Below are 14,467 nucleotides of genomic sequence, written 5' to 3'. Positions count from 1 at the left end.
CCAACACACAGAAACGAATAGTGGAAAGTCAGTCAACCCAGAGTTTGAAAAATATATGTCTGCGAGAAGCAGTGAACTGCAATTTTAACATAATAATCCTCCAAAAATGTGATGTTTGTGCATAAAAAAAAAAAAAGAAGCATGGCACCGAGGCATCCTGGTGGCTTAAGATGCTGACCATGAACCACAACTACCCCAGTCAAATCCAACCGGGGACCTTTGTTGCATGGCATGCACATAGAAACATAAATCCCCAAAATTGAATGAAATACATTTTAGAAAAACAGCAAATTTGAGAAACTTGAACCTGCTAATGCTTGACTTTTTTTTAAACTTGCTTTTGTTTGTTAAACTACTGAAGTCTTTTTGATTTACTAGTTGTGATGGATAACAAAAAGATGTGTACAAGTGTGTCACCTTTCTGCAGCAGTTCGGTGTCTCCTTTCTCCACCAGACCAACAATGATGTCGTGGATGCGAGGCAGGTGGTTGTAGAGCTTCTGACACTCGAGTGCTGCTTCAAGAGCTCCGGACAAGTCCTTACTACGGGCACGTGACCACACACACACACACACACACACACACACACACACACACACACACACAAAGAGAGAGAAAGAGAGCGAGTTAGGTGTCAGGTCCATCCAGTCAGTCGTGTACGGGATTGTGTCGGTAAAGAATAGAGTGTATCATAGGTTGTTAACCCTGTGACCTCCTATTCAAGCACTATGACCCTCCGCAACAATGAAGGCCTTTGAATTCATGACAGCACAACTGTATGCGATGGTGCCTTTTGAACCCAATACATCATTCTCACACAATCAGGCACGCTCTCACACACACCTGTCGGCAAGAGGCTAATGTCTCTCTGGACAGGCTTTTAGAGGGGAAGCAATACAACAGACAAAAGGGCTCAACTGATCTTTAGCCTCTCTGCTCCTCTGGCGCCTTCCACCTTCTCTCACTCATTCTCCTCTTTTGTGCTCTCCAAACCTCTTTAACCTCCCCTCGTTTCCTCGTCTCATTTCCCTTAGCTCCTGGGTCCTCACCCTTCTCCTTCATTCTCCCTTTCCGCTCACCATCTTCCTTTTGATTTCATGCTGTCAGCTCTCACTCCCCATCGGATGACCTCGCCCCCCAGCTGAGCAATTTAGCAGAAATATAGCAACAACATTAAAGTTAGTCTCCCCCCCACCAGCTCACTCTCTTCGTCTCATGTCATCCTTATCTTGCTCAATCTATCCTCCCTCGCTTTGCCCGTCCCTCCCGAGCGGGCGAACAAACAAAAGAGTGCGTAGAGGGAGGATGAGTGCGCTTGATGGAGTGATAACAAGAAAAGTAGAGAGACTGAAATAACGAAAGGAAGCAAGAGAAGGAGAAGCTGAGAGACAGGCGAGGGAGAGAGACCACTTCAATCCCCTCTATTGTGACAGCGCTGCCATCAATCTGTTGATTGGGTAATTACCATGTCAATCACACAGAGGTCAAAGCAGATAGGGCACCTATGGGGGAGGTAGGGGGCTGAGAAAGTGATTGAGAAACAGACGGCTGGACAGAGCGTGAGAGAGATTGAGAGTGAACACAGGTATAATTTCTGAAGTGTTTTCTCCTCCAATCAATTAGACAAGTGGATAAGGGAAATATGCCCAAAAAGACCAACGACCCAGAAAAAAAACAGGAAATGATATGACCTTGAGTTCGGCTTCTGTGAGACAGTAGCAGAAGAGAGGGAGGAGGAATGGAGTGATTAAGGTTGGAAGGTAAAGAGGTCCGCTAATTGAAATGAAGAGGGACAACATTATTCAGCAGCGCCAGTCAAGAGGCTATTCAACCGCACAACAGTCTGATTGAACAACACAGAAGAGAGACTAAGAGACATTTGAAAAATGAGAGAAAGAGTGTGGACGTAGAATGAGACAGAGGAGGGGGAGAGGGGTACACAATTTACTCAAAAGACAACAATGAAAAAGAAAACTGCAGAAAGTTTGTAATTAACGTAATGTGGCTTGTATGCACAACGACCATAACTGTTGTGGTGCACATGGCTTTTTACATTTCCAAGTCATGTTTGTTTCCTACTGCCTATATGTCCACCTCTTTATTTCCTTCATCACGCTCCTCAACACACAGCTACTTATAATCCCTCCATCCTAATGAGACATCTTAAAACACACATCCCATCACTCTTTGCAAAAAAAGCCTGGCGTTGCAATTAAACCCATCTGCCTTCCTCCCTTCTCCCCCTCTCTCCGCCCACCAATCCACCCCAAAAAAAAAGAGCTAAGGATGTCGAAAGATGGATAATTTCCCCGAGGTACAATTTAACTGTCACTTTGCGTTGCCATTTACTGCGCCGCACAGCCCCGTTAATGTCCTCAACTTTGCATGTCAGCCACTTTCCAGCCAATTAAGCCCTGAAAAAAAAAAAAACTGAGCGCTTTGCTCAGTGGAAACCTGAAGGATTAGACAAGGAAGCTCATTTTTGCCTCATCTCATCCCCCCCCCCCGTCTCCCTATTTTTCTCCCTCTCCGTCCCCATCTTTTGTTCGGGGGAGATCGGCTGTCCTTGCGTGGGGGAGGACGAGGTGTCTGTGTATCGAAACGCAAATGAGACGGATCATGACACCACTAGCCCACATGTGTTTAGGCATGGCATTTACTAATGCCTACGTCAGTACACACCAGTGGATGCTCCCATGATGCAGTTACCTGAAAAAACTTACATGAATATGTGCGTGCGCATGTGTGTCTAACGGTCTCAAAGCTTCATAATGCCAGCTCTTTATTTTGTTGGACGTATTACCATTTCTGTCACTTATCACTTCAATAAGGAGTTGGCAATCGGGGCTAGCGTAGTAGCAGGTTAGTCCACACGACACTGAGCGGACGAGCTTGAAGGCTAACGGGGCGGCGCATATGATGGGCTGTCAAGGGCTAATCTGCCGGAGAAGTGTTCATTAAGTCATTAGCACTGACGCAGCAATGAGATGGGTGCAGGCGGGAGTGATGCCTGCTTTGTCCTCTTTTATCGCTTCCCTCTGTCCCTCCTCCTCCCAACTGTCTGTTGGTCCCCTGACTGACGGAATGAAGAGGTGGAGACGAACAGATGAAAATAAAAAGATTTTAAAAAAGAGTAGAAGAGACCAGGGATATTGATTCAACTGGAGCGCAAAAGTCAATCGTTGTGGTACTCAAATCTGCCGCGAGGCTTAGCGGCATCACTGCTGGAACTCCATGTTAAATCCCCTTTACATTCCTTAACAGTTCACACCTTTTTAGAAAAGACCACTTTATAGAATGATTTTTTTTAAACTAAAAACCTATATAAAAACCTCTTTCTTGGGAACTTGTTATCAGTGCCTGTAAGCGATGTTATAGAGTAAAAAAAGAGTTATTATATAGTTATTATCTCACTCCTGCAGGGAGGAATCTGCTAAAATCAAAGTTAGTAAAGAGAGTGGAAATATGTTGCTGCTGCTTATTGTATGAAGAAGCGACTCTACAAACAACAATATACCGTATGCTCAGGTTCCTTTAATTTGTTGACTATTTCCAAGCCTCGACAAACAGCCAGCGTAAATACCAGCAGTTAGCTTGTTCATTAGTGTGTGTTCACCGCGGTATCATTTGGAGGAAGTACAACTGGCACTTGATTTGTGAACAGGGCTGCGGTAAGCTGTCGCGTGTGTGCGTGTTTGTATTTGTGTTTTGGCGGCTGTTGATGACCCAGGAGTAAATTAGCCTGCTAATCTCACAGAGGCAGTGATTAACGAGTGAACCTGGAAACTCTGCTGGTGCCAGAGACCAGACTTACAGCAAAACAAACAGCGGCTGGGGAGAATGTGTGTGTGTGTGTGTGTGTGTGTGTGTGTGTGTGTGTGTGTGTGTGTGTGTGTGTGCATGTGCTTCACACGCAAAAGGTCTCTCCCTCCACCGCAGCATGCACACTAGAGGTAAACAGTGTGTATGAAAGCATGTGTGTGGTGGAGGGCCCCTAACGGTGCACTGTGGTAAATCCAGCAATTAGTGCTCTGTACATAATTAACATGCTAATGAGTTGATCTACTTAAAAGCTGCTCTGACAAATAGAACACACACATCCTGAATAGAGTTGAGGGGTGGGGCAATAGCAGTGACCCCACAACCAGTGTTGGGCAACGCTCATTTGCATATTTGCTTTATGGGAAGGAGCATTGATGGCCATCTCTCACCCCCCCCCCTCCCCTCTCACACACATACTTACACCTTGGAGTAGAGCAGTGGGTGTTTCAGGAGATCAAGGGTGGGGGCTCATGGGAGAGGTTGCAGCTGGCGAATCCTCTAACAAACAAAATCTGTCTCTAACACCACACACGCACGCACATAAATGAGCAATTTCCACATCCTCTCTCTGTCTGAATCGCTGACCCAGAATGTAACCTCAGCTATGATCATAGGGAGGGATGAGTGACTCATTGGAGACACACACACACACACACCTGGCAACTGGATTTTGGCAGGCACAAATCCGAAAACAAAAGTGAGCAGGTTGTGGATAGTAAGTGGAGAACTTCAGCCATAAAACTTACCGTGCCATAAATTATTTTATTCTTCTAATCTACAAGGGCAACACTTTCAGTTGGTTTTACCTGTCCAGGTAGGCGGTAATCAGGGGCGAGCAGAGATTGGCGGTGGGCTTGGCCAGTCCGAGGGTGAAGATGGTGTCCTGCAGGCGTCGGACGGTGGGGGCGCCGCCCTTGGCCACCACGGCGTTGAGCGTGTGAAAGAGCATGGAGACGTGAGAGTCGTTCAACACCAAGTCCTTCTCCTTCATCTCCTTCAGGATGTCCACAGCCTCTGTGAGGGATGGAGAGATAGATAAAAGACAGACATTGTTAACGTGAAGACATGTTCACGTCGGTAGCAACTCACCATTTATGGTGGTTAAACTCAAAAGATGGAAGTGATGGTCAGAGTGATTTAGAGGTGAAGACGAAAGGACGAGTACAAAGAATAAAAAGGTGAGAAGAAAGGGAGAATATGCAGCAAGATGAGGGAACAGAAAGCTGGGAGAATAGTAGGGTGTGTGAATATGATAAAAGGCCCCTTTAGCTAATTCCATGTGGGGAAAACAAACCCATATTAAAACAGCATTTTGCGCCCAGCGGGGATGCAAATCCAACCCCGTATAATGCCAACTCTGCGCTAATTGCTGCTTGCGGTTTTCTAAACGAGACTACAATTACCGGACCCCTACAATGGAGGCCAGCTTTTTGCCGTGGCCATGTGGAAAGCACTTGGGGGGCTAAATTATAGGTATGTGGCGACAAGGGCCCGCTGTGGCCCCAGAGAGACCTCGGTAAGCGGGCTGAGGGGTGGATCAGTTTGGTCAAGTCCAGCCGATAATAGAGGGCTTTTTACCGGGCCACGCGCCCATCTGGCAAACACTAGGGGCTAAATGGTGAGAAGGCAGCGTGTGTGTGTAGATGTGGCATATCAGCATAAGGTAATTAAGATGCGTTTACTGTCTATTTAGACAGCTGCTAATGGACTGACAGCGATACAGCCGCTCTCTACCACAGATACTAATCTATACAGCATGAAGATATGCAAAGAAACAGAATACATTTGATTAAATGTGCATTAAGCCAGTCTTCCAACTGCAATATGTTAACTTGGCTTAAAATTCACCCAGAAAAAAAAAAAACGGAACAAAATCTGGGTCTAATGATACTAACACCTACGTAGCTAGTAATATAACAAAACCCCTCAAACAGGATTGTCACTCTCTACTGGGAACACACACACACACACACTTGTGGGCTGAAGGACGGGGCCACTGGTGAGTGCTTTGGCATCCTAATTTCAGTCTGTCTCTCCATCTCTCTGTGCCAGTTGTTGTGGCGATGGGAACCAAAAGCCGTCACATATTTAATGGGACAGGGGAAAATAGAGGGAGGACAGGTGGAACGGGGGTCAGTGGCAAATGGAGGAGACACTGCTAAATAGGGGGGCGTTAAAGGGAGGACAATGGGCCTCATTTGCTGATATGTGCGTAGAGATGTTCTTACATTGCACACATAATAGGTGCATGTTAATATGCGCAAAATTACCATTGGATTTATGACACGTGCGGACCGGCCAATTTCTGAAGGACCACCTGATCGGTTAGCCGAAAAGATGACTCTCCACAATTATTGGACAAACATCAATAATGTGGAAATGTCATGAAGGGAGGGATGACCTACAGCTAGGACCTTCATCCAGAAGTAAGTTATTTCATAATTGTGTTAGAGCTGTGCTGAAGATTCATTCAACGTTGACATACAAATTCTAAAATAAAAATGTCAATGCTGCACAGATGTGTTAAACATGAGTGACACCCAGGTTGAAAGAGACGGGATTTAAAAATAATGACAGTCATTGTTTAATAACTTCCCAGCAATGTACTTGACAAACTAGTTAGCAATTCTAAAGCAAAGACACCGTTTAACTCCGCACCACTGTCTGCTCTGCTGTGATCATGGTCAGACTGAGACAATGGGCTCCTGGGCACAGACGTGCAAAAGGCCAGAAGACAGATAGACTTTATAGTTAATTGGCTTCTTTTTGTTGGCGCTTTGTGTCTTTGTCGTACGGACCTCTCTGCGTTTGTGTCTATTTTGGTTATTGTGTCCCTTTGTAGTCTTTTTGCGTCACTTGGTGATGTTCCTTTGGCCTTAGTTAAAACCTCTTTGCGGGCCGCCAAAATATTCTCTATGGAGGAAAAAAAAAAAAGCCTGTTCCTGGAAGATTGTGAGTATGTGACTGGAAAACAGAATGAAGTAGTGCCCGTCACCAAAGCTCTTATTCAGGTGCCATAACAGACTGTTTGCGATATAATTGAGGCCCACTTATATATCAGCCAATAGTGTAAACAGAGATGAGAGACTAACAAACTAAAGTGGATAACAAAAGTATCTCTAGAAACGCGAACAAAAGAAAGGGCAACTCTTTTTTTTGTATACTAAAATGCAATATAAAATCAATCAGATCAGGAGCTGCCATCCACATTAAACTATGGCCCTATAATTAACTGACCTGCTGTGAAACCTGTAATGTGTATCACTTCATATGAAACTTATTCTCACTCTGTCTCTCTCCATGTCTCCCTCCCTCCTTCTATCCATACCTCTCTCCATCACTCTCTGACAGACCCGCTAATCACTGAGACCAATGGCTTGGAGTTAATCTGCCCAAATGGAGCTACACTAGCTAACATCCGTCCATCCTACATCCAAACCCCCATCTCTCCCTTTATCCGTCCGTTTAGCCAGTATGCATATCCATCAGCTCAGCCAAGCATCCTGGCCAGCAAAGCGAGCCAGACCCCCCCCACACACAGACATCAAGAGATGGGGAGGCAGACAGGCCAGGTAAACAAACATCACACAGCCCAATGGTTCATCTAATGTTGCATGACTTGACTGCTAGTGACACACACCACTAAAAACGAGTCCAGGACCAACTACAGCCAGTACAAGTTGTGTTTACCAAAGTGGGAGGATGGACAGATGGAGGCAGAGGGGCAAGGGCAGGTCAAAGAGACACTTATTGATAGAGAGGTGTATTTAAAAAAAAAAATTGAGGGAGAGAAGCGAAGGTAGCAGGAGTTACAGGGGGTGTTCAGGGCCATGTTGATACGTATGGCAGGTTCAACAGGATGCACTCATTCTGGTATCGGTTACGCAAAAGTAGTAAATAGGAAAATATTTAAAGCCAAAGCAAGTTCAAACTAGAACCACCGCCTCGCTGATCTATGCCTCCGCCAACCGGTCATGTTGAGTTCAATATATTTTGGGGAAATGATTGGAGAACAGTGTTGCTATTGTTTCTGCAATCTAAGGAAAATAAATAAACGGAAACAAAGAGATGGACGGTTAGACAGATGGAATGCACGGACAGATGTGAAGACTAAAAGGACCATGATGGAGATCAGGATTGAGCAGCAAAAGTTAAAGAGGTGGTGGAAAGAAGGCGTTATAAGGACAAACTCAGAACGATGAAGTGAGGCAAAAATAAATAGTTGCCTGGCGAGGTGGGATGGGAGGCTTTGCACCAAGGGCAAAAACAACAAAGCCATTAGAGCTTAGACGGTGAGAACTAAAGCAAGATGCCAGGAGACATGATCTTCAGCTGGGCCTGGTGTGTGCTAGGAGCCAGGCGGACCAGCGTCTGGGCGGGGACAGGCTAACATCAAGGTTAGCCATGTGTACTAATGTGGCTGACAAGCGTCCCCTCCATATGCACACTCTGGCTAATGGCAAATGTGTTAGCGCTGCCTATACACACCCCGACACACACACCAACCGCCGTGCTCACCAAATGCCTTTTGCTTGAATTCACACGTGTGTGTGTGTGTGTGTGTGTGTGTGTGTGTGTGTGTGTGTGTGTGTGTGTGTGTGTGTGATGCTCAAGCACTTCGACGGACATGATCTGCCATTAGCATCAAGGCGGATTTCAATAATTCTGGAAAAATACACAGTCCTGTAATTTTCCCCCCTCTCTCATTTCTCACTGATGCGGATGTTTGTGCGAGGGGGGGGGGGGATGGAGGAGAGAATGAAACGCTTCGAGACAGAGCGGGGGAGAGAGGGTCAGATAGAGAGACAGAGACGAAGACGAAGAGAAGGGCAGGGAGGAGCGACGAGGACAGACAAGGGAAACATTTTGCCTGTCATTGTGTGCAAAAAGCAAGCGGCCAAACTGATGGTAATTGGGTCTTCGATGGGCTGAAGGAAACCCACCGTAGCATTCTGAAAATGGCCGATTAATGTGTTTTGAGGGAGAAAGACGGATTGTGACAGAGTTGGTGACACAGACACACACACACACCTCTGTGGGCCTTTGTGGGGTTCAAGTATGATCTACTTTGATGACAGTAAAGTAGAAGAAAAAAAAGTAGTGAGGAAGTGCCGGTGGGATTAGTCCATCAACACGACGTTGAGAACTTTTTTTGGTAATTGATCCATTGTTTTGAATCCTTCAAGAAAAAATGCTTTTGTTTTGGGATAAAACAAGCAGTTTGAAGATGTTTTTTATTATATTACTTGACACTTTGGAGGCTGTATGACTAATTAAAACTCAAACTGATCAATAACCAAATGTATTTGAAACCCTAATAGCGGAACTTACCCTCCAATTTGCCGTTCTTCGAGAGGGTCTTGACCAGTCCAATGTATTTGCTGGGATCCAGCACAATTGACGAGTCCTTGCGGCTCCTAAAGAAAGAGATGAAGAGGAGAGACTCAATTAATGTATTCCACTTGAAGTAATGCAACTCTAATCTATTGTACACTCTGCTGTTGAACTTCAGTCTGATGAGAGAAACAAGGGAGGAAGGGAAGAGTTTCCTCTGTTTTAGCAAGTCAACAGAGCGGCTGGACGCTGCATTAATGTCTCCCCTAATACCACTCAAGTTAAAACTTTAATGGCCTACTAGTGGTCGCAGCGCTACCTTGTGTGTGCGTGTTCTGCTTCACTCACATTTCCCTCTTCAGGTTGAGCGCCTCCTCCGCATTGTCGTTGCGGCAGCACAGGTTGATGAGGGTGGCGTAGCCGCCGGTTGTCATCTCCACCTCGTGCTCCTGCTTCAGCTCAAGGGCGCGCTGCAGGTTCTGATCAGACAACAAAACAAAAAAAATACAATAAAAAAACGGCTGCTCTGTGGACTAAACTCGCAAGACAGAGCAACTAATTTCAAGTAAGACAGGAGGTTTTGTGAGACTGAGGCATCCAAACAAATCCTACCTCTTCAGCACAGAGCGCCTGGATGGCTTGTTTGAGGACAGCTCCCAAAGGTTTGTCCTCCGCTTTCAGTTCGGCCAGTTTCTTCTCAAGTGCCAACACCTTACCCTCAACTCCCTGATGGAGACAGAGGGGCGTTAAACACATGTACGTGACCAAAACAAAAATACATGCAGGACCTCGTGTGTACATGGGCTTGCACCAATAGACACAACAGAGTTCCGCTTTAGGTTTACACTACCCACATGAAATATATACTCTTACAAAAATGACACACATTAATAGGAAATCACGAGGCAAACTGTGGCTCTATTCATTCCTCTTGTTCATTCAATTAAAATGTGAAGCAAAGTTCAAGCAGTACAAATTTCCCAAAAGATAAACATACATAAACAATTAATGATGTTGCATTTCTCACACCAGTTTCCACACTACTACTTACAGTGGAACGGACGAACGCTGACATAGAGCCATTGGACGCTCGTTCTTTGGGATCCACTAAAGCAACCACATCCTGAAACACACACGTGCGCACTCAGTTAACATTTGACACCTACATCAGGGCAACTGTACAGAAGTACATATTAAAACATATTACAAATACATAATCATATTTGGCTGTTGAGTTTGTCATCTCTACCAAGTGGCTCAACAATCTCAAAGTTCTCTGACATTGTGACCTATATCTCAGACAGGCTCTGCACCTTGATGAGCTCCGGGACGTGGTAGGACTCCAGAAGGTTCTTGATGCCTCTGTAGATGTTTCCTGAAATGGTTATGTTCTGAAGAGAAACAAGCGGGAGATAATCAGCATCACAAAAACATTTAATAGGAGATGAACCCATTACCATTTGTTGTGTTTGTATACGTTTAGACACAGTTTAACCGAACTTTAATGCTTTTGTTTAAAAGCTATCCCAGACCGTGTGTTTGACTTTGTGGACAAACGAAAACTGAATATAAAGCTGCTTTTGGAAATACTGACTTTTATACTGAAGAAACACTCAAATAACCAACATATAATTGTATGTGAGGATGATTTCTCCATGTGCAGGTCAGCATTAGCCCTGCCATCTAACATGTTCATGCATTGTTGTTTTTTTACAACTTGACCTTTCAGTGGATCCACATTGGACCGGGAAACTCCAAACAGCCAGTTAAGACGTGACCTTTAGCCAAAAGTGTAAAACATGATTTACTCTGCCACAACATGTCTGGTTGTCTCAACAGTGTGTGTGTGTGTGTGTGTGTGTGTGTGTGTGTGTGTGTGTGTGTGTGTGTGTGTGTGTGTGTGTGTGTGCATCATGAATAATCCAATTCTGATTACACACTGCATCTCAGAGTTAGTAAGCTTTGTTAAAGTTATGAATGAACAGGATATGTTTTATTTATTTATATATATATATATATATATATATATATATATATATATATAAATAAATAATAGTGTATGAATGTGTGTTTGTTGTCAGTAACCTACCATCAGAGTGTGTGTGTGTGTACCTGAGCCTGTAGTTGATTGAAGTATTTCCGCAGTTTGTCTTCTTGTGCTTGCACCTCACCCTCTGGCATACTGTCGATCAAATTGTACAGGAAGAAAGATGCCACTTCTAAAAGGGGACAGAAACACACACACACACAACCAGACACACACACACAGTGAGCAGTTGTCTTGGGAATACATTTCATTTGCCACCGTGTCAGTCACTGCATCCATTTGTGCATTTATACAATTTTTCTGTAACCTCTGCAGAGTGTGTGTTTGTGTTTCTTTTCTGCTGACAGAGGCCGCTTTTGGGCCAGAGTGTGAGTGAATATGCGATGGCTGGCAGTGACAGCTTTCCCCTACTTCAACACACACACACACACACACACACACACACACACACACACACACACACACACACACACACACACAGTCTAATGGGATGTGACATGGATAACAGTCTCCATCGCTCCCACCAGCACAAACACCAGTTCCAGTGCTGGGGACTCTCTGTGACACACACTGACACGGAGCGACATTAACGCTCCCCACACACATACACTGTCAGAGTGGGGACGCTGCTCAGCAGTGACACACACACACACACACACACACACACACACACACACACACACACACACACACAAACACTTTTAACTACTCAGCGCTATGTCAGAAGACAGGCTCTATTTCCTGAGATGGAGAGAGCAGGTCTTTCACACACACACAAACCTGGACACAAACTCACACAGGCTTCATGACGAGTAGTCGGCTGGTCAGCAGTATTTTGATACTGAGACTGAACATATACACACGCGCACACAGAGATACACAAATACACTGGGCATCTTTCCGTCATCTGAATCATAGTTGGAAGCTGACTGAGACAGAGACTGCAAGTTCTGATACGTGATAGATGGCTCACACATACAGACAACACACACACATACAGACAACACACACACACACACACTTTCCGTTGGTTAAAATGTTTTCTTACCAGACGTCTTGGAGCCTTCTTTGGAGAAGCGGACATCTTTGTACAAGAGCTCAGTAATCTGGGAAAATGAAAAAATACGATTTGACAATTTTACTTTACACATACAGGAGAAAAAAGTATAAAAAAAGGAGAAGAGTACAAGTTAGAACAAAGGGTAGGAACAGAAAGGGTTGGGCTTAAAATGTGCGATTGACAATCTAATCTTACATTTTTTTTTTTATTTGTATATAAAGCCTTAAAACACTACATATTGTCATCATATAATTTCATGGAGTCTTCACTGTGTGTGAGTTAATTGTGTTTTTATGTTTGCAAACCATCTTTCCTAAAGCTGAAACTTGAGGGTGAATAAAGTATTTTTAATTCAACTGAATAACCAACCTAAACACTTCTATAGTCACACGAGTGCTACACTGAGATTTTGGATTAAAAGGCAGCAGATGGTATTTGTCATATTGTATTTTCATCCTAAATATAACTTGTATGTATAACTTTTGTTGCAAGAAATAAGCAATCATATAGAAAGCTCAGGATTATTCAGATGCATTAAAAACAAAAATGTTTTCAACTTTAATGATTGTTCATCAGGTGTTCTCTCGCTCTCTTTTTTTTTGTAAACATGTAGGCACTTTTCTGGATAATTTTCAGCTATTACTATTTTTTAAATCCTGCTGGTTGATTATAATGATTCTTCAGACACTTAATGTGGGCACAGTCACATCTTACCTTCACCATGGTCTCCACATCAGATGACCTGCAGGGGGCAGTAAAGGACAAGACATGAGCACCCAGTTGACATGCACCATCAGCAGGTTAACAAGACTCCAACATGTCAGGGTAAATGTGCAATTTGCTCATAGGTTTTGCTTTTAGGGCACAAAATATAAAAGGACATCTACATTTATGAAAATGCATCTCTTTAGAAGAGGCCCATCCACCACAGAAACGGCCAACATACCGATAAACGATCCCTCTAAAGTTGTCAAATCACAATATTGCAAAAAGTCTCTGGACTAAGCTTTCTTTCTTATTGATTGCTTGTACTGTTGGTGAACTACTATTACATTTAATTTGTAGTTGCACTTACTTCAATATGATAGGATTATTAATTATAAACAGTGAGAGCTATATCTAAGCTATTTGTTCCATTTCTATAAGATTTTCCCTGATTTGGAATACAAGCACACTTCATAAATAGTTGAAATGAATAACCTTAGTTGACTTAATTATCTGACAGCAGATGGGTTTTGATTGAAGGAACCATAATACTGACAGTGTCATGTTGCCATAGCTACTGAATTGATAGGTAGTACAATACGGCAAGATTTTTTTTTCAGTTTGACAATCTCAATCCAACATTACCAGACAGGAGAGATGGCAGTACAAGCGCCTGGGTAGCCACAAAATACACACACAAATTCTCTCTCTCTCTCTCTCTCTCACACACACACACACACACACACACACAGGCTAAATGATGACAACGTGTGACATTTCTGGCGTTGTCAGCTAGTTGGTGGTGGTGGAGGGGGGAGAAAGAAGGGGTCTTTAATGATTAAATTATCCCCTGACCTTGTCTTTGACAGGGGCAGGTCCCGCATTGCAATGACACAGCGCTCGTGCACGCACGCACACACACACACACTTCCCAAGTGACAAGCCCAATTATGACCCTGTTAGGCAACCTAACAGTGGTGAGGTGTGTGTGTGTGTGTGTGTGTGTGTGTGTGTGTGTGTGACAATGAAAGCAAAGCAAATTGAAGAGGGGGAGCGAATTCAGACGCAGTAAAAATTTGTGAATACCCTGACTTTAAATATTTTTAACCAGGTGCACACAGACACACACATCAGTTTTAGCAGAACAATCTGGTAATCTACATTTATTTTGGATTGTGGAATAAGATAAAACTCGATCTGCAATCATGCATTTCCTTGTACTGCCCCTGTTTTCCTTGCAATAAAGAAGGAAAAAGAAACCACATAATCTTTACTTTATCCATTATATTAGATAAATCATCAGTATCCACTGAATATTGGCTGAATACAAAGTTCATCTCAACTCAGGATTTGGGCTTTTTAGTGGAATAAATAACTTTGGTCCCTGCAGACAACTCAGCGTTTTTCTCTTTGACTCACCTCAAGCCTCGCTCAGGGGCTGAGCAGGAGTGTGTTTGTGTAGTGCTAAACTGTAAATATTCATAAACACCCCTTCAACAT

At 43.8% G+C, this 14,467-nt stretch overlaps 1 protein-coding gene across 1 annotated transcript in view; it reads right to left on the bottom strand.

The window, feature by feature from the left end:
• The window catches only part of lrpprc (leucine-rich pentatricopeptide repeat containing), a gene marked incomplete at its 5' end in the record, with an annotated part of 50,738 nt that overhangs the window by 23,418 nt on the left and 12,853 nt on the right, over positions 1-14,467 (bottom strand). The window contains 10 exon segments of the mRNA XM_079230170.1: positions 418-542; positions 4,628-4,835; positions 9,153-9,238; positions 9,504-9,634; positions 9,768-9,881; positions 10,207-10,278; positions 10,469-10,546; positions 11,268-11,374; positions 12,251-12,308; positions 12,977-13,004. Coding sequence (XP_079086296.1) covers positions 418-542; positions 4,628-4,835; positions 9,153-9,238; positions 9,504-9,634; positions 9,768-9,881; positions 10,207-10,278; positions 10,469-10,546; positions 11,268-11,374; positions 12,251-12,308; positions 12,977-13,004 — 1,007 coding nt within the window.

Source organism: Taurulus bubalis (assembly GCF_910589615.1).
Source record: "Taurulus bubalis genome assembly, chromosome: 14".
Classification (NCBI taxonomy): Eukaryota; Metazoa; Chordata; class Actinopteri; order Perciformes; family Cottidae; genus Taurulus; species Taurulus bubalis.
The sequence above is the reverse complement of the archived record's forward strand: the minus strand, read 5'-3'. Positions and strand labels throughout refer to the sequence as shown.